The 20,881-nt window shown below is 41.5% G+C and overlaps 1 protein-coding gene across 2 annotated transcripts in view; it reads left to right on the top strand.

Annotated features, from left to right (window-relative positions):
- The window catches only part of pex14 (peroxisomal biogenesis factor 14), a 44,398-nt gene extending 26,828 nt beyond the window's left edge, over nucleotides 1–17,570 (top strand). Inside the window, exons 5-10 of one of the 2 annotated variants that reach the window (XM_061074269.1) lie at nucleotides 884–969; nucleotides 2,966–3,068; nucleotides 7,173–7,270; nucleotides 12,648–12,739; nucleotides 14,644–15,103; nucleotides 16,437–17,570. In XM_061074269.1, the coding sequence (XP_060930252.1) occupies nucleotides 884–969; nucleotides 2,966–3,068; nucleotides 7,173–7,270; nucleotides 12,648–12,739; nucleotides 14,644–15,103; nucleotides 16,437–16,460 (863 nt within the window). In that variant the 3' untranslated portion in view covers nucleotides 16,461–17,570. Of the gene's footprint in view, nucleotides 1–883; nucleotides 970–2,965; nucleotides 3,069–7,172; nucleotides 7,271–12,647; nucleotides 12,740–14,643; nucleotides 16,394–16,436 lie in introns of those variants that run through there. The other variant, XM_061074270.1, reaches the window with a different exon arrangement.
- The last annotated feature ends 3,311 nt before the right edge of the window (nucleotides 17,571–20,881 follow it).

Raw genomic sequence — 20,881 nt, 5'->3', positions numbered from 1 at the left:
TCAGACCTGCTGCAGAATATCATGTGTGCATTCAAGTAGCTCAGCCTCTGATCATTTCCTATTCATTTGGGCCCCACCAGAGTGAATCAAAGAAAACCTCATATATTTCCTCCAAACCTGTTTGTTGTTTAGTGACATTTTCAGTTGAATGCATCTCTTATGTGGGGAATTTCCACTTTGACAGACAGTTAGCCTACCCAGATGACAGCTTGCACAATGACACACTTTCACATTATCTGTCACTCAGCAAGACAATCAACTTCTAAACACACACACACACACACAAAACTCGCTCACTCACCTTTTTGTTCATGGCAGTTATTTAAATGCTATACACTGCATTTGGCCCAATCCCAAAATAAGTGCAGGACAATGAAGTCCTTTCTGCTCGATCAGAGAATTTCCACTGCGATTTGTAACTTTGCAAACTTATGCTTTAATTGTTATGTTTAATGTCTCTGCAATGATAATGCAGTATTTATTAAGGGTAGAATATAAAAACTATAGCCATGCACAATGTTTTTTATCTTGAGGGACCATACAAGTTGTTTTGCATGTTTTAGCCTATTTACTTCAAATTTTGCGTGTGTATGTACATACTCTGCCAACCATTGTGCAAACCATGTTGCTGGGTGAAAGAATGGAGAATGTATTTTTGATTGCTGCAAGGAAATACATCAATATGAATTAAAAACATCATCTGAAAAAATGTGTATGTGGTTTGTAGTTATGAAATTAAATTCCAAAGTAGGTATGACATGCTTTAAGTTTCATGCCAGAGTGTGTTCACAGATTAATGCACGCATTAAAACCACCATGATGTTAAAGCAAATCATTTTCCAAATCCGTATTTTACCACATGTTTTATCCTTCTCTTCTCCAGGTCCAGCAGGCTACCGATGGAGAGACTACGGTGCCCTCACCATCATTATGGTGGGCATCGCCTTTGGCTTTCATCAACTTTACAAGGCAAGTCACACCCTGCCTCTCCTGCCCTTCAGACCATGCGCCCACCGACTTTGTTTTTACAGTTAATGTTTCGCTAAAATTTGTTATACATATTATGCTTTGCATCCTAAGATTTGTCAGTACTGCCTCTCTGATATTACATTTAAATTGGTGGGCTTAGCAAGTCCATCAGTTTATGATGAATTATGGTGCTAGAAGAGAAGGCGGCTCTGCAGTACGTAACATCACTCTGGTCTTGTTATTAAAGCTACCCTGCTTTACGTCAAAGCATGATCTCATTTGAACCCCTTCTTTTTAACTTCACCTTCCCTCCTCCTCTTGGATATATATATATATTTTTTTTTCTTCTAAAAAATAAAGTTGCTAACACAGCACAAAGCCATTTTTTTGCTGTCCTACTGTCTAAAAATAATCACCTTGGTTTTTATCGGGCTTAGCAGCCCTTGAACATGAGCTCATGAGGCCCCTTGTCCCCGGTGACATTAATCCCATAGTGGTTGTTAGTAGTAGTCTGAGTGGCATGTGGAAGCCATTACTCTCGTTTTAGAGGAGGACAGGAGCTCTAGCAGTAGCTCTTGGCCTGGATGACAGGCCATTCTCCTCAGTGTCTGTAAGAGCGAGAAGAGAGCACGTATCGTGTACATGCATATGCCTACCTGACCCTGTCAGACATATTGGCTTCTCTTTAGATCCTGTTATGTCCTATTATTTCATTCTTCTATACAGACACTTTCATAAAGCTGCACATTCAGGGTCTCCTGTCTCTTCTTCCTCTATCCGTGTAGTCTTTCACTGACAAAAACACGCACTGTACCAGTCCACTGTTGATCCCACATGCAGCAGGCTTTGCCAGCCTCTGGTCGCCTGGGAGGTGGGATTCCCTGGCGGGACGGCACAGGTTGCTGTCATGTCACTGGAGCGTAGCGCCAGTCGCACCATATGTCCAGGCTTCTGCCCATACTTTATTTATGTTATAGTGCACCTTGTAAACATCACACTCACAGCAACCCACTTATTAATTACTACGTGTTGACACTCATTTAATCTATTTTTCGAAAAAGTGTTTATTACTTGCGCTGGTGTGTCTGCTTGCCACCTGAGCTGGAGAGAAAACCTGGCTTGGCTGTGAGGGATTATGAGATCCTTATTCAGCCTTAAAAACCAATGATTTTCAATGCAGTTCAGTGGGGACCATGAACTGTGGGGACACGGTTACTTGGACATTCTTATTTTGGCGAACTCGGCTCTGCACACACGCAAACACAATCATACACACGCATACTTACAAGCTGCTCATCTGGGCATCACTCACACTGGATAACAAACACCCTCATTTGGCTGTCACACGTACATATGATTTGGTAGAGCTCTGTTTATTCAGTGGAAGAGAGATGATAAACAATGTGTTTTTGGTTTTGCACTATTTTCACTGTTCACCACCATGTTTTTCTCTGTAGGCTTGTTTCTTGCTTTCACTTTGCTTTTCTGGGTGTCATTAATTTACATTGCTGATGATGTGTTTTTAGTGTCTGTTACTTTAATTATAGAGCGGTGTGATTTTTTTTTTTTCAATGATAAAAAAAGAGACAAATCAGAATCCAAAGTTGTATGTTCAAAGGACTGTTATTTCCAACCAAGAGTCTAAAACCCAAAGATATTTCATCTCCAATGGTATGCAATAGAGAAAAGCAACAAATATTTATCATTTATTATTCTTAGTAAATAACTTCAATAGCTAATGAGTTTTTAAAAGTGTTGATTCATTTTCTAGTTGACTGATGGTTTCATCACAGATGTGTACACATACCTGTTTCAGTTGTTTGGACACAATTTAAATATGTAGTTAATCATGCAGCTTAGACAATTAGGCATTAGTCTAATAAAACAATGCCTTTGACCCTCCAAGGCCAAGTATAGGTGGCCTTGTCTTTTTCTCATTTCTCTGCGCCTTCCCACTGAAGAGAAGTGTAATTTTGTGCCACGCTTTTAATTGCAGAAATACATCCTTCCCCTCATTATGGGCAGCCGAGAGGACAAGAAGCATCTGCAGAGGATGGAGAGCAACATTGCGGCAATGAGTGGCACGCTGACACAGACAGGTGAAGATTAATATCTTCATCACTTTCTCCCTCCTTAACATTTTCCCTCATTTATCTGTCGCCAAAATCGGGGGGCCCCGCACGTTTTTAACAAATGACGCTGCTGTCATTTCGCTTTAATTTGAAATTGCTTGTTTACTGTCAGGCTCGGGCTCAATTAATTACGTTTCGCTGAAAAGCTCTTAACCTCGGAATATTAATGAGGAGTTGGGAAATGACAACTTTTCTCTCCTCAACCCATCCTCCCTCACCCCCCCACCCCCACCCCTTTCTATCCGTCTCCCCCTGCACCAACTTACCCCCCCCACCCCACCCCATCCAAACCTCCACCACCATCATCATCATCATCCACCCTCCTCCCCATAGGTGGTGAGAAAGTTCAATTTAATTTTGTGTATGTGTGTTTGCGTGGGTGGGTGTGTGTGTGGCGTGCGTGCAGCATGGCACTGTGTGGCGTCTGGGCTCACCACTGGCCCTAGTGTGATTAAATGTACGGTGACAGGTGCGGCTCCCATGTTGGACAGGTGAGGAATCTCAACCTGGCTGTCAGACATGGAGAGTGGGAGAGAGAGGTAGGGAGAAAGATGCTTTCCCAGCTCTTTGTCAGTATAATTAAAAATCCAGGGAGGCGTAAATGACGGAGGCACTCCGAGAAAGTTTGCTCTTGTTAGCTGTACTGTTGAACCGGAGAGTGTTTTCACCAATCCAGCTTTGAGATGGACGGCCTGGCAGAAAAGAGAAAACGTAATGAAATAAAATTGACACATTTATTATTAAAATAATTTTAATCAAAGAACTCAGAGGCCTAAAATACATCAAGAATAACAGGTAACAAGACATTTACTTTAAAATTTTAAAGCATTTGAATCTGAGTTTAATGTAGCTTTGGTGAGATTGGAGATTTGCTAGGTATTTACCAAGTGCTCCACAACAAGATAAAAACAGCAATAAAATAAACAAAAATTAAAACAAAGATTAATTTAGATGCAGTGACTGACATCACAACATTTTTTTATTTCAGTCTCTGGAATCAAAGGCCACCACCAGATGATCTATGATGGCAGACAGGCTCATTTGGAGCTTTAGTGGCTGTATATATGTCTGTGTTTGACTTTTTCTTCTTTTAAATATGAATAGTTAAATATAAACTAAGATTTTAAGTCAATGGATTGCCTTTTAGATTTCATGAGATTACATTCATTGGTGAATCTATTGTGTCCATCAGTTTGTTTGAGATGTCAAGCAAGGTAAAAACTTTACCTCAGAAGTTTTTCCTGCCATAAATGAGTGTTAGTTATACAAATCCTCTCATTTTTCAAATTAATACATTTTTTATAATATATTTGTTCTTTTTATTGTAGACAGTAACAACTAGTATTACACCTGTGTTTATGGGAGTTTTAAACGGGAGAGAGGAAATAATGAGCCATACATGAATCATAAATGCACGCCTTTGAGTTTTAAATACAGTCTTGTTTGACTTTCAATCATCTCCTTATTAAAACAAATAGTTAGAGTTTACATCCTCTGTCACGAACCAACGTAGTGTAGATGAAAATGGGGCTGTTATCATTTTATCCAGCCACGCCCATGCTATTGTTTTCTGGCTGGCAGACGCAGGTGGAGGGTTAGAATTTGTGTGAGATTGCGTGCGAGGTGTGTCACCCTGAATCTGATTAACAAATATATGCTCCTTTATGGTCATTTTCTGCCAACTATGCAAACACATTTCCTCTGTTGTGTTTCACTACCAGTTCTTACTCTACTTATACATATTTGGAGATTTGCCAATGTACAAACCCTGTTTTGTTTGCACGTAACGACAGGATTTCACAATAAGAGTCCTCCTGTGTTCGCAGCGAGTAGGTGAGCCTCCAGTGGGGAAAAAAATAAATAAAAAATCATGGGTCTTTTCTTCAGCCAGTGTGGGGAACTAATTTGCTATGACTGCAGTAGCCAAGCTGCTATTGTAGTTAATGACTGTTGTAGTTAACAGTTTGGGAGAGGGGTTGCAATTACATCGAGTTTTCTCCCCCTGCTTTCCCTTTGTCTTCCTCTCCCTCTCACTCCCTCTCTCCTCGCTGCACTGAGTAATAGCGGCCGACTGCCTTGCTGCTGCCAATTGCTTGAACCCCCTTTTGTTAAAGTTCATGTATTTCTCTAGTGCCGGGCGCAATGAGGTGATGTATTCTTTTGAATGGGGACTACATTAGTCTCTCTCACCAGCCCCAGCTCGAGAGTAAGGGCCTTGACTCCCATTATGATTTGCCTACAACTTCACACAGACAATTAATGAATGGATCTTGGAACTCCTTCAGCGGAGCCAGGCTGTAATGGAATTGTGCGGCTGTTTGGGCACTCTTTGTCGGTGGGAGCCATATTGGTGACCAGCTGGCCATTAAAGACAGAGACAGGCCTGGACATATGTAGTGTACATTATATTGAGGTATTTACTGAATAATTTACTGAATACACAATGTGCACCCTCCTCACAGCAGCTGCAAGCCTCACACATCATCTTGTCTCTGATTCTTTCTCACCCCGTCTCTCCTCTTTCTCTCTCTCACACACACACACACACACACACACACACGCTCTCACACACACGCACACATCACAGCAACAGCCGCCTCTTGATTCATGCCGGGCCAAAGTCACTGACTTCATTATTTTTGGCTCCATATCTGTGACAACTATGGATAAGAAGTTGTGCATTTTTGTCAAGTGTCTCAGCAGTACAAAAGAGTCAACTTTATGGAGAGACATGAAAAGAGTTAGTCTGTGAACTGCTTGGCTGAAGTGGCTGAAAAAGCCGTGCCAATGGTAATTCAGGAGGTACAGCATTACAGGCTGGCAGACTGACCCACGCATCTGGATAAGCTGTTTTGTGGTGGGGTGGAATCGGAGGGTAATAGGGCAGCTCCTGGCTTGGCGTGCACACCCTGTCACCGTAACACCTTTTTAAGCAGGGATGGCCGCGGTATTTTAGTTTTACTGCCGTCCTCAGAAAGCTTGGTCACACTCTGCATCACAAACCGAGCAGCAAACTGTTTGCACATTGGGTTTTTTTTTTCAGCCCTAACCAACGATCCTGCTCAAACCCGTATTCTGCAGGATTCTGCGAGTATGAAAAGATCAAACGTTTCAGCACCCCACCTATATTGATACAACTCCACCCATTTAAACACAGGTGTCACTACAAGATATTAGTGTCTTTGAAAGATCAAATATTTTGTCTGTGTTGGTTTTTCAAAAGAAACACAGCCTGTCTCTGTCTTTTGTACTGGTTAACGTGAGGGGGGGGTGGGGGCTCTTTACATCCCGTCCAGCCGGCTGCAGCTCAGGCTTTTAACCATTGGCCTGACAACCTCAGTAGTGGACCGCCACAATATCTGTTGATGTTAATCCTATTAGGCTTGATTTAACACTTTACACGCCCATGATTTATATGAATGTTTATTGGTTTTCTGTAATATAATCAGCTCGGGGAAACTTAATGCATTGTTTGGTAATACACGCGTGACTGGAAGCAGGGGGCAACAAACTGTGCCTGGTGTTATTTGAAATCATACACCCACATCCAACACCAACACTTGAACTAATTCAATCTTCAAAGTCAATGGAAAAAGAACAATATTTATTAGGATTAGGGGGGACATTTTGTCTGGCAGCCTCCTCCCAAATAGGAGCCTTGTTTTTTCCTTTGTTGATCGTTTGAGGATTTAAGATGCATTAGAAGGCAGTGTCTGGGTGGATAATGGAAGGTTAGAGACTGTTATTTGATTTAAGTTCAGACACTAGAGATTAATATCTCCATCCTATGTGCCCCCCCGCCCCCCGCCCCTTCCCATCCTCCACCCTCATTGCCTTGGACCAAAAAGCTGCGACTAAAGTTACGGGGTATTAGCTTTGATTACAATTCTTAGAGGACAGCTTTGATCAGTAACATGAGTTGAATCCTATCAGTTCTGTCATCTCTGGAAAGAAGATGTATTCAGTTGTGCGCCACCAAAACAACCTAATCACACGATCTCACTTCCTATTTAATTTTTTTTTTTTTAAATTTGCTGAATTTCCCATCTGTTCTTTTGCTTGTTTCCACAGTGAGCCAGCTGCAGCAGACCCTGCTCACTGTCCAGGAACTCCTGATACAGCAGCAGCAGAAAATCCAAGAGCTCTCGAAGGAACAGAATTCAGCAGAGGTAGAGCAGCCACCCATCACATCAGCAACTGGGCAGCCTTCACTGTTCAATTTTAACTACAACATCATTGGTTTTACTTAAAACTCTGACACTCTGCCACTTTTTCTTTCTTTGTTCTAATTTCTCCTTCAACATGTACAGTGGATTCAAAAGACATTTTGAGCAGTGGTTCATTAATCAATGCAGATACTGGACAAAGTGCAGAGCCCATTGGTGCCGACATTTTCCTTTTTTAGTGTTTTTCTGAAAAAGGCTTATGAAATTCTCTTCATATTCAACCATATACGTTCTGGCAGTTTATGTCTGTATTATAACAACATTACCCTCTCACTGTATAATTTTGTTAAAACTATTAACAAATAATATATCTTACTGCAGACAAACCGAAATTAGATTTAGAACAACTTGACTAGTTTCACTTTCCTCTTCCTCAGTCGTGAAGAGTTTGCAGACTGTACCTTTTTAGAGTCTGTTACATTGCGATTGATGATTTGAGGGAAGCTCGACAGGCAGTAACTCTGAAATTACAGAAGAGCTCCGTAAACGTAAAGTCTCAGGTTCAAATCTCCAGATTGATGAGGAGAGAGAAAAGGTTTCCTGACGACTCTGTGTACTAAAATCTCTTTCGCTACCCCGAGTCATAACGACCTGAGACAGACAGCCTTATTATACTGTATATCATCAGAACACAAGCTGCAAAATAGTATGGTGCATCTCATCATGGGACCATAATCTTTTACCGTATGGTCATTCCTCTTCGCCTTGATTTTTATAGACAGTGTTCATAATCTACTCAGAATTGTAAGTGTTTAGGTGAATCGAACTGAGCGATTGTTCTAAAAACTTATGTGCGAGGATGAAATGTTTCTTGCTTTTACGACGCCGCTCATAAATCATTTTATGATCTCTGAGCTCTTAAAAAGTGCCTTGGAAGAGACAATCTAAGACAATATTTTATGTCCACAGCTGTTAAGCACACGGGTGTTTCACTGTAGCATCTGGATACTGCAGGAAAACATATGCAGCCACATCTGCTTCGGCACAAACGAGGAAGAAAAATATGAATCTTTTCCCCTGGACAAGATTCATAAAAAACTGACAACTCATAGCTAATTTTGTGCTGTTTCAAGTTCTCAGCCACACGGTCTCTCTGGTGTTAAAAGCAGTGGAAGCCCATATCCGCCCGCGTGGATACATGGAAGAGATGATCCGATTTGATCTCATACTGCCGTGAAACAGACCAAGCTGTGGTGTTGTCTCAGGGAGAATGAAAAGGGATGTTTTTTCTTTTCATTCGTCATCTCCCAATCACAGATTGGATTAAAAAGTGTCTACTTCATTTGCCATGAGTGCCTAGTTGGACAGCAGTAGTGTATAAAAAGTATATTTCACATCAAAACACCCATTAAACAAATCATAAACTCTGCTTTATAGCTACGGCGTTGATCTTAAATTTTCCCTGCGAGCCGGCACAAGGCCCTCTGTTGTCTCGGGCCATGGGGGAAATTGGGAAATTGTTTTCAGGTCCGTGATATTTGATGAGAAACACATGTTGAAGCTGGCGAGCTACTTATCATTCACCGTTTGTGGCTTTCGGGGTTTGCCTCACCACGCTGCTCAAAGTGCACCATGCTTAGCAATTATACCTCTCAACACGGAAATGTGCCTTTAACCCGAAACACATGGAGACTTCTGTTTCCTCAGCTGCTAAGTAAACATTTCTCGTAGTTTGGAAACCGCTCAATTGCGGAGTGTGTTTACTGTCCCTAAACTGGGGACCTCATCATGGAAGTGAGTTCAGACAAACTGACTCATGTCCACACACACACGCACACACACACAGGCAGCACACGCGGATACTGCACATTTCCAGACTCTAGAGCCCGGGACAGTTTCTCTTTTTCATCATTTTCTCAGCTATGACGACTCTGTCATTAAAAATGCTCCTGTTTTCTACCGCAGGTGTTAAAGAGAGATTTGCCACAGGATGATTCATCCCTGATGTTAAACAGTGAGGTCTATTTCTGCGCCATTATCATCACAAATCTGACTGTTAACAGTGTTTGCCCCGCTGTCTAAACTCACTGATTGTTCTTTTTATTAGTGGATACTACAGAGAAGATTAGAAACCGCCTCCTTGCTTGCGCGAGACACTGCCAGTGGGAAAGCGCATAAATAGAGTGAAATCAATTGCATTGTACCAGTGTTTCGACTCAAAACCTCTCCTCTGGGGACTTCCTTTTGAAACTAATTCCATCATAAATATACATGTGTTACACGAAAACACACTGTCTGCCGGCGGAGTAACTGTGAATTAATTTGCCTTCAGACTCTCTTAAACAAGGCTTGTTAAAGATCCTATCTTGTTGCTAATGGTCCACAGGCATTTATCTTCATTTATCCAGATGCGTTGCCGTCCTTGGGTGCTGCTGCAGTTGATAATCTTTTTTTCTTTGCTTGTATGTGTCTGTGTATATCTTTTTCCCCTTTTTTTTCCCTGAAGCACTTAGTTAACCGTTAGAAAGAGGCTGACCCCAATCACACCCAGGCACCCACCCGAGACGTATTAGTTACAAGGCTTTTAAACCATTTAGAGGAAATCTTTACCAGCTTAACCACCTTTAACAGTATTTACTGAGTAAAAAAAACATACCCTGTCAGTACAATGGTGGATTCAAATGTAAGGTTTTGGGTTTGGCTTTGGTTGGTTGGTTAATTTGTTCTACATTCATCCCAATGACAGGTGTATTTGGAGGCGTTTTTTTGGGGGAGTTGTCCATCTGTCTGGCCCAGTTGTCACAAGCGATATCTCTGGATCACTTTGAGGGAATTTCTTCAAATTTGGTACACACCTTCAGTTGGACTCAAGGATTATCCGATTCGATTTCTGTGGTCAAAGATAAAGATCCACTTCCATCCCAGTCTTCTGAGCATTAATTCAAGGGATTTCATCACATTGGACGCAACCATTCACTTCAACTCAGGAATAAAGAGATTAACATTGGGGTCAATGTCACGGTGACCTCATATGACCAACATATTTCACGAACTTTTTCAGGTCGTGGTTTTTAAGCTCTTCTTTATAACAAACACTCGATAAACAGAAAAACATTTTACAAATTTGAGATGTTTTATACCTCATCACTGCAAAATGTGAAAGTAATGTGTCTATAAATATTTTACTTTTGTTATATTGCTATTGATCAAAGTAACATTGCGATAAGTATTGATCTTGATTTATCACCCATCCCCATTCTCCTGCTTATTACTGAGACAATTGTTGTGAGAATAGTAATACAAAGGTTAAGGTCTGCATTCTAATATGATCATCGCTGTAAATAACCCTTAAATTATTCTATTTGTAATCAAAGCTGCAAATTTTTTTCAGACGTTCATATTTTTGATCACTGTGTGCAGTCCACTGGATAAGCGTTGCCTCCTCTTGTTAAGTCGGCATGTGTTCCTTCAATCTCTTCCCTGTCACTGATAGCCCACCACTCAGCCTCCGCCTAAGCACCTACTGCACTTAACACAAGATTCTTACACAATGTGTGTGTGTATAAACACTGACATAATGTATCTGAAAGCTGAAATTCAGTCCTGGCCCAACATTTAATTAGGTTTCCTCAGACTTAATTAGACATATGTCAGAGGTAGTGTTGTGTGACAAGCCTTGATGTGAGATATTATATGGTGCTGCTCTGTAGATAATGCACATTATAGATGTAGCTAGCGGTTAACAATTCTACTCTAGGGCCTGTTTTCTTGCATGAAGTGGTAGAAGAACATAGAAATCCTCACATTTCTGTCATTTGGAGCTTTTTTTCCTCAGCTGATTTGTGCTTTGGAAGTGTTTTAGCTCGGCAATTAATTTTTTTTCCGATGTAAAACTAGAGAGAAGCAGAATCCAGCGTTATTATAGCGCTGCCTTGGGGAGGCAAGGGATTAAGATGGTTCTAATGAGGTGACGACTGTAATAAGAGTGTCTTCAGCTGGCCTCGAATGCACTCCCTCTAAAACACGGCTCCTTATCAGCGAGGTTTAGGAACCGATAAGAGCCACAAAAAAAACCCTTCCCCTCCTCATCTCCTTTTCTGTCTCCCCCTCACTTCTCCTCCTCTTGCCTCCCTCCTTCCACTGTAAATGAGCCTGATCCCTTTCAGATGTGATTCAATTAATTTCTCTTAGATTTAATTACAAGCAAAAGAGTCCAAGTTATCCCTCTACCCTCGATAGGGGGTCCAGGCTTTCTAACAAGCTTCCTCTGGTGAGTCAGGAGAGTCTTAATTACAGTTTTTACTTTTCTTTTATCCCACTTTTCCCCTGTCTTCTCCCGTTTTCTCCCACTGGTCTCATCATTCTATCCTCCTGCTCTTGCACATGTGTATCCTCTTAATTCAGGGATGGACTCAGAAATGGGAGCAATGAAGTACATCACTGGCTCCCAACCATTTTGACTCTATAGCCAAACATGCAGAGTCATGACACCTTGTTACAGGTTGCATTTTCTATGAGTAGTTCAATCAACGTCGTTTGAACAGCTTTAAGATTTCTTAAGAGGTAAAACCACTGGAAAATGCAAAAGATTTCAAAGAAGTCACATGTTCATTTTGGGCCACTAAGGTCTACATTTCTACATAATTATCTTGTGATCCATTAGTCAACATGTCGTTGCAGCAGTTATAGCTCAGTTTTATTGTTGCATTTATTGTCGTTGCCACGTGATCTCTTTTTTTTTTTCTTTAGGCCTTTATCAAAAGTCATCATTTTATAGCTCCCCCTGTCAAAGTCCTGCCTATCCCTAAAAAAGTGCTGCAGAGACAGATTTTCACAAGCACTTTGCTATTCAAATACATTGCTATTATACCCTGTAGCATTTCAAGCTGTGCGTGTGTGTGCGTGTGTGTGATAACACATGCCTTTTGATAAAAGACAAAAAGAACAAAACAAACTGCGAACCTATGGTCTGCCTTCATGAATGTGGCCATTGTTCAAGTTAAAGTCATTATCCAAAACATTGGACACTGGCTTAATCTTTTCTAGATAGTATGGAAAATTATGTAAAAACAGAATGATTCCCACACGCGGGACTTTCGGAGCAGTTGAGGCCAAAGAGGTGACTGACATGTGAATGCTTGTCTTCCTTTCTGCCATCACCATCATTTGTGAGGTCATGGTGTTGACTACAGAAAAACATGTTGCTTTTAGCGTTAGCATTCACCATATTTGTTTACCTTGCAGTCTATGACCTTACATTTATTACATATTGTTGAGAATAGAGGAACATAGAGTTGTTAAAAGACATATATTGACTTTGTGTTGTGACCTGAACTGTGCTTGTGTGTGTGTGTGTGTGTCGCTTGTGTTTTTCCTATAGACATCATCTTCAACCAACCGCATCCTGGACAACCAAACAATTGGAGAGCTGAAGCAAGAGATAGTCTCTTTGAAGGGCTTACTTCTCAGCAGGTAACAGAGTTATCCATGCCCTGTCACATGAAAGTGTGTGTTCCTGTACTTATCTCTCTCTGAAGTGTGTGTGCGTGCGTGCGTGCGTGCGTGCGTGCGTGCGTGCGTGCGTGCGTGCGTGCGTGCGTGCGTGCGTGCGTGCGTGCGTGCGTGCGTGCGTGCGCGCGCGCGTGCGTGTGTGCGCACTTTAGAGTTCCTGAATGCATTTGACAGTGTTATACAGGATTAAAGTGAATGTGTTATAAAACTACTCTTTACAGAAACTGTCCACATAACAGCTCTTTTACATGCCTCTTGCCTATTGTATTTCTATTGGTTTGCATATATTAATAACATAAAATTATAAACTTATAATAATCATTATATTACTAGTAGCCTAGTAGCAACACGAGTAGCCTTTTGTGTTGTTTCTCTTGATTACTGCTTATGTTAGATATATAAGTCAACTGCGACTGTAAATCTTTCCTCAAAGAACACTTACTTATTTTTACGGTGCTTTCAGTTGTTATCACACTACTGAAGTACTGAGGGTTCATATAAGGTGAGGGAAGCCTATCTCTTTGAGGGATAGTCTTCAGTTTAATTAAATGCTCTGGAAAAAGCCTGCAAATTCAGCTAAGATTTTCTTTGTCATACTGTGTAAATTCTTCTCAAGCTCTGACTCTATATCTCACAAACACACTGTTCAAATAGTAACTACACAACAGCCATTGTGGTTGCGTAGTCACTTCTACATTGCAGAATTGTTGTAGATGGCCATGAAAGTTTGTGTTTGCGTATGAATGAATAAAATAAAAGAACACGTAATGTCACATTGCTCTTCCAAATTGCACACTTAAAGCATAATCATTAATCTCGAAGAAGTTTAATCTCACTGGCACTAGAGGTTATGATACTGATTGCAGCGTTTCTTCTACTTGGAAACCTGGCTCGGCCTATTAGCATACTGCAGGCATCAGCTGCTCTTCTGTGTTTTACTGCTTTTATTGGTTAGCAAGATAACCACACGCGCACGTGCATAATTGTTCCTGTGAAACTTTCACTCATTTTATGAGACAAATATAAAACCGCAACAAGAGAAATTATGTATGTGCACTGACAAATCAGCCGTTTCCCGATCAAACACAAATACTTTAGTTGATCATTTCATTCACTTACACGTTGAAACAAGATGTAAGACATGTTTTGTCGCTAAGATCTTATTGTATAGATCTCATTCAGCTTTGTTCCTCAATCTAGTCAGGTGCAGCATGGCTCAGTCAGGCCCATTAGCATGCATGACTAGGTATCAGTGTCTGTAATGAAGTCTGAAGGAAGAGTGTACATCAGAAAACCGGCAAGGATGAAAATTGCCTCAGAACTGTCTAGTTGAGGATGTTTTGCCCCCCCCCCCCCCCTACATTCTAATCAGTAATAATCCCTTTGTCATTTGCTTTCTTGACTTCATCTGGATTCTCACAGTGGCGATGGCTCCAATCACAAAATAAAGTGTCGGTATCACCATCTGTCTCCAAACTCGTTCCCTTCCTGTTCAAATGATCCAAATCAGCTCCAAACATTTTTTTTTCCCCAACCACTAAGAAGCGCTGATCCCGTCACGACTCAACGCTGTCCTTTTCATCTTAAAAGCTGCAGTGAATGTAATTAAAACAATCTTGGAGCATCTTTAGCAGGTGTGATGAACATCTGGCTGTTTATGGGGAGGGGGGGGGGGCATTCTTTGCTGTAATTATGAGAATTACATGGGATTGTTTTGTGTGCGTCGGTGCATTTTAAACGTTATATATGTGGTTGTGTTGTTGCATTCTGTCGAATCATTGGAAATGTCTTTTCACAAATTTGTATCACTGAGGGTTTTTTTCCGACGAGGTGATGATCAGCTCTCTTTTCCCTCCTCCCCACAGGAAACAATTCCCCTCCTCTCCCTCTATTCCTAAGATCCCCTCATGGCAGATTCCCCTGAAGCCACCTTCAACATCCAGCTCGGCGTCCGTTAACCACAGCAGCAGCGACATCTCCCCTGTCAGTAATGAGTCTGCCAGCTCCTCCCCTGTCAAAGATGTGCATCTCAACCCTCAGGATGAACTGGGAGGCCCCGATGGAGCCCATGTTGTGAATGGGGACGCCTGCACCGTCGGCCACGGCACGGCGCTGCCTGTGGACCTGAAAGACCAGGTCCGCATGGAGGTGCAGGGTGAGGAGGAGCGGAAGGAGGAAGAGGAGGAGGATGTCAGCCATGTAGAGGAGGAAGAGGAGGAGGAGGGTCTGAGCATGCAGACAGAAGATCGGCGAGGTGGGGATGGACAGATTAATGAACAGGTGGACAAACTGAGGCGACCAGAGGGGGCCAGCAATGAGAGCGAGGTGGATTAGACAACAGCACAAAAACACTCTCCAAACACCACTTCCTATCTCTGCCGATGGCTTTGTTTCAATCTGCTGCGCTCTGCTCACACTGTTTGTTTTTATTTTTTAAATCTATCTCCACTGTCTCTTTCCACTTGTTTCTCTAACATCTTAATCTCGAGCAAAATGAGGAGTAGGCACGAACGTGAGAAGACGCAAAACGGGCAAATATTGTCTGGTTGACTCATGGCTTATCTCAATTTGCTTTTCATCATGCAAACGAAATGACTGCATGCTGAGCCGAGTACCATTTTGTGATGTTACCGGGAAATGACGGGCAATAGGCAAATCAGAGGGAGTTTAGAGGGTTCATGCAGAACTAACCATGTAACCGACCGCCTTTAATTTTCATGATTTGATCAGATAACTCACAGCTGTGCGTTGGTGTCCTTGTAATTGTACTAAGGCTTTATACAGACCAAAGAGGCGACGCTGCACAGAATGTCTCTGCTGTGTAGTGCAGCTGTGGGTCAGGAGTCATATGTTGGTACTTCAGTCACAGAGTTACTGTGAGCTTCCAGAGAAGCATTAACACAGTTTGTCTCCCTGGTGATGGCAATAGGAGAGGACACGTTCTTCCAGGGCCGGAGCTTTTAGCCTCTTTTATGTGTCCTTTCGCATTGGTGTCAGTCTGTCAATAATTCACAAGGCCAGCAGGGTGGCATTTGGGTGAAATAAAAGCCCTGAAATTCGAGATTAGAATGTGATGACGGGCTTTGTTCCATGCCGGTGTCAGGGTGTTCATAGGCTCAAAGGAGGGGAAGATAAATGTTTTTTTCCCCTGCTTTCCTTTTTCACTGAGGATTGAATTGTACATCTTTCGTGAGTGTGTTTGTGCGTGGCAGACGCTGTCTGCTGAGCTGTATCTGTGTCTCCAGCAGGGCAGCTGATTTGGTTTGTGAAGTATGTTAATAATCAAATGATCAACAAATAACAGATGTATTAGTTCATGCAGCTTGAAATGTCAAGGAGGCTAAAACTGGAAATCTAATACAGAAAGCCCAGTTGCATTGTATTATTTTCTGTGACAAACCCTCCGGTCCAAATTATGTAGAGCCTCCTACAGTGAGTAATCTTTACAGAAAACGGCGCCGATATTTTGTAATTAAGCTGCAGTAAGACAACGAGGGCTGCCACAGATGGAAGTTGCACAACTTGTATCACTTTTTTTCTATCTTGGTGTGGAGGTGGATGGGGGAAGTAAAACAAACAAAAAAAAAAATGCCCCATGATTGAAAAGGAAAGCAATAAATGAATTCTTGACTTATTGAATTACTCACTCTGTCTCCAGCTAACAAGAAGAGTCCCTGAGTGAGAAGGAGGGATATCAGCTCTCGTGCCACTTCCACCTCCAACACACGGCCTCCATAGGAACACAGAGAAGGTAGAGGGACACAGAACATTTTTCTCTGACAATGGTCCTAATCTACACATCGTTTTTAGTTATGTTGATGTACTTTGTGTTCAAAGTTTCAAATGATGAGACGACAACATCAGCCGTGTCCTATACATGTTTCCTTTAGTAGAAACACATTTGTGTGGATGAATAACTTTGGTTAAAAGAAGTCGAGGTTCGAGTGGTGTAACGCTTTTTAGCAAAGTGGTTTCAGTCATTGTTCCTTTCTATAAGCTGAGTGTTAGCCAGGAGTGTACATTACTGTCACACGTTTGGTTTATAAATATTCTAAACCAACTGAACACACATGCTACTGATTAACATAGTATTTTTGCAATTATCCTGTTTATGAAATCCTTTTTTCTTTTTTTCTTTCAGTTACTCTTTTTCATGTGTTTATTTCGAAGTATACAAAAATAACAAAGTGCTCATTTTAAATCCTAATACATGAACATGTACCAACTTTGAATTTCCATCCATTCAATTAACGTTTAATGAAAGAATAAATTACAAACATAAACCTCACGCTGAAAGTTGTTGAGTTGTCACTTTTAAGTGGGTTGTGTTGTTTTTTTGTCTTTGCTTTTAATCTGAGTTGTTTGTGTAACCCTAAAACTAACCCTTTTCCTGCAATATTCATATCAAGTAAATTTGTACAATTTCTTGTTTTCGTTTGGCAATAATAAAATCAGACCATGTAAAACGCTGTCATATTTGTTAATAAACTTGAGCCTTTTACATCTGAGCCTTTTGGAATAAAGAAAACTTGAATAATCCAGTGACGCACATCGAAAGGCCTGAGAGTTCTGAAACCATTTAGAGGCCAAATCTTCAGATAAATCTTTTAGGTTCCTGAGCTACAGATCAGAGTGCTGCAATTCTTCTGTGTACAATCCTAAACCACCCGGTAGTGAATCTTCAGGGAACATGACGAGGCAGGGACTTTCAGCCTTTTTTCAGTGTTCTCTCTGGAAATGAGTAAGTGACACAGTTATACATCGAAACAAGTTAAGATTTGTTTATGTCTGTGGGTGCATTTTCAGTGTCTGTCTTTCGGTTTCTGTTGTGGGAGTAGAATTTCCCATTCCATTTCAAATACATTAAAGAAGTTAAAGATAACACATTATTGGCTTATTTCTTATAGTTTTTTTTAATTGCTTGGTTTTAAAACTAATTATTATTGCCTTATCCAACAGTGCAGAATAATAAAAACAAGGTGCATACGTAGTTTTAAAATGTCTATGTCGCCGGTCTTGCGTTTCCACCAGTGAAACCGTGTTGCCTGTATCAGAGAGGTTCGTCCTATTCATTCAGTCTCATCTTCACTTTGTCAGACTTCCATCAGTCTATGCTGTTCTGCATTACCAGCTACAGCTAACATGCTAACTAAGCTTCAGAGCAATAACTCAAAACTGCAGGTGAGTTTTTTTAATACTACTAATACTACATAGATTCATAGTTTAATGGATTTTTTACTTGAAACGAAACTGACATGCGGTCTTGCTGTATTTTTTTATTCCACATGTAACTGTGAAAACACGATCAGCCCTTTACAATTCAGTTGGAGAGTTGTGTTATGCTAATAGTGGGATAATGTAACCTCAAGCCACCCATAATGTTTTTGTGTTGCTCCCCCTTTAAAGCCACAACAGGTTTCATACAATTTTCTTCACAATTATATTGCTGAGAAAATTGGTGGAATTTCCCTTGAGCTCAGCCAATAGTCTTTGAGATAATTTGTTGGACTGACAGATGGCTTATCTCTCAACCTCAAACTTGGATTAATTTTAATTTATAGCAAAGTTTATGAATGTGTCTGAGCTGGTGCCTCATTCATGTTGAGAAATGATCCTCAGAATCTCAGCCTCAGTCATTTATTGTAATTTTCTTGCAACGGTTGGGTTACTGATGATTTCTTGAGACTCCCAGCATTGATAGAGCAGCTAATCACAAACTGTGACGCTTGTTTTCCTATTACGCACTTTTCTGTGCTCTTGCCGACAATGTCCCACTGAACATCCTCGTCCTAACTAAGCTGGGCTGAAAAATATGGTTCTTCCTTATACACATCATTATGAATATTACCATATATTATCAGTTGTATGCATTTAATTTATCAAGCTCCTAATGATCAATAGTGTTTCACATATTGATGAGGTGTATAAACTTCTCAGAGGTTCGATAGCACATCCGTTTGTAATCCATTAACCTCTCCCTGGAGTTCAGGCCAACCTTAGATTTATAGGGACCTACTGTAATAAATCCACTTGTACATCATTTAGTGTCTTATGGGATTTGCAGTGCATTCCTGTTCAGAAAGCTGCATCTATCCACTTCCACATTTTAAGAATCTTAACAGCCTCCACAGCAGTTTGCATACCTTCTGAGAAACCTTGTGTCTGTGTGAATCCACTTCCTGGGTGGAGTTGGTAGGTTAGACACTAGCCAGCGCCTCTCAATGTGGTAGTGTAGCAAAGGATTGTTTGTCCAAAGTGACACCTTGGTTTTGACACCGTTTGGCTCCCCGGTTGGGAGCCTTCACCTCATCAATCTTGCTGCTAAACGGAGAGCACTCAATAGGATAGTGTATCGACGCGCTCTGAACTCCATTGTTCACTGGAACTGAGCACTCAGCAGGTTAGAGGGCTGAGTGTCTCCTTGGATCAATGCAAGGGTTGTTAGCCCATAGCAGCTAGTCAGAGGGCTACACCACGGCTCTGTCTGCACCATAGACACATCAGCTTTACTCCGGTAAAGTCCTCCTTCGGTCCTTGAGGGTTAATCCCTGTCCAGCTTTTGTTTTGCAGGATCATTTACGTCCTAGCAACACAGATCAGGTTGCTCCACCCAACACGGCTTCCAGACATATGGGGAAATGTCGTAAACAATTTGCATAGTCATGGACAATGCAGGAAAAGGAGCCCTAAGGATGACATCCTCTTCCCTGTCAGATAAGATGCATGTTGCAGGCATCTGAGGTCATACTTTCATGAGAGGTTTCTCTACCCATCTGGAAATATCGTTCTTACTTTACTCTGCAGGAATCCTCGTGTTATCACCATTTGCAGTGAAACTAATGACCAGGTTCCAAAATGTTCTCATCATCAATTAACTTTCATAGAGACATTCATGTTCACCAGAGGATGAATCCTTATAACATTGGTTATCCACCAACATTTTTTCTAGTGCCAAGACCAGGTCAAGGTTTTCAGTTTTAAATATCTAATCTCTAGCTGATAGGTTGACAGAATATTTTTTTGTAATATTCATAGTTTCCAGATGATGCATTCATCTTTTTTTTTTAGACTTTTTCTTCACACTATGAATAAGATAGACATTTGTGGTTTTGAGTGAAATTTCAATGATGTATTCATGTTCTACTGGTTTCCTCAGGATTAGGCAGTTTGTTATTATGCCACTGGAATGTCAAGATCATCCAATACTAGTATTTGTAACCAAATAACAAAAAAAAACATTACATTCTTATCACTCTTAATTTAGATGTTAGTATGTTAGATAGCACTCTAGACTCAGATCGTTAAGATGTTGCACATGTCATTGAGAGCCTGTTAGCATGCTGATGTTAGCATTTAGCTCAAAGCGCTGCTGGGCAGTACAGAATCGCTTTAACTAGCGTAGCTGTGGCCTCTAGGTTTTGTTGAAAATATATTTATATTCATGATTATAATTCAGCGGCCTATGCTTTCCTCTGAGTGACGCCTCTCCCCACTGGAGTTTTCAGCAGTGGAAGTAAGGAAGCATGGGTCACCTCCAAAAGCTCTCCACGCCTGTCTCTCTAAAAGCAGCTCACCGGCTCTGAGTAGCCGCTGAACCCTTCCGCTCCTTCCTGGTGAAAATGAGAACATTTGACAAGCCAAGGTCACCGGGGGGGCTTTGCCTGTATAAGGCTTCAAACGCAGGGCCCCGCGAACACTGCAAAGTCATAAAGCACTTTGTCATCGCTCGCTATATAAACTCTCAACAATCAAGTGGGATCACATTCCCTCCCTTCCACTCTGTGTGGCCTGTGTCACTTGATTTTCTCCTGGCGCTGTTTCAAATCCAAATGGAGTGTGTGAATGCTGTGAGGCTGTCATGAGCAGGGCTGTGGGGGGGCCTCTTTTGAACTTGAAGCAAAGCCTCTGCTCACCTCAGTGGCAGGTGAGGGAAGGCGCTGGAGACGAGCAGAGGAAACACAGTGGCAGGCCGGGTGGAGAAAAAAAAACAGGAAGTAGTCTCTGGCTGACAGTACTTATGAATGGCCCAATAATGAGCCATCAGGAGAATGGTGGCCAGGAGAACATCAAGGAGGACAAGAGGTAGAAGAGAATGGCCGCCCT

Source organism: Limanda limanda, chromosome 7, assembly GCF_963576545.1.
Source record: "Limanda limanda chromosome 7, fLimLim1.1, whole genome shotgun sequence".
In the NCBI taxonomy this organism is placed as follows: domain Eukaryota; kingdom Metazoa; phylum Chordata; class Actinopteri; order Pleuronectiformes; family Pleuronectidae; genus Limanda; species Limanda limanda.
The sequence above is the reverse complement of the archived record's forward strand: the minus strand, read 5'-3'. Positions and strand labels throughout refer to the sequence as shown.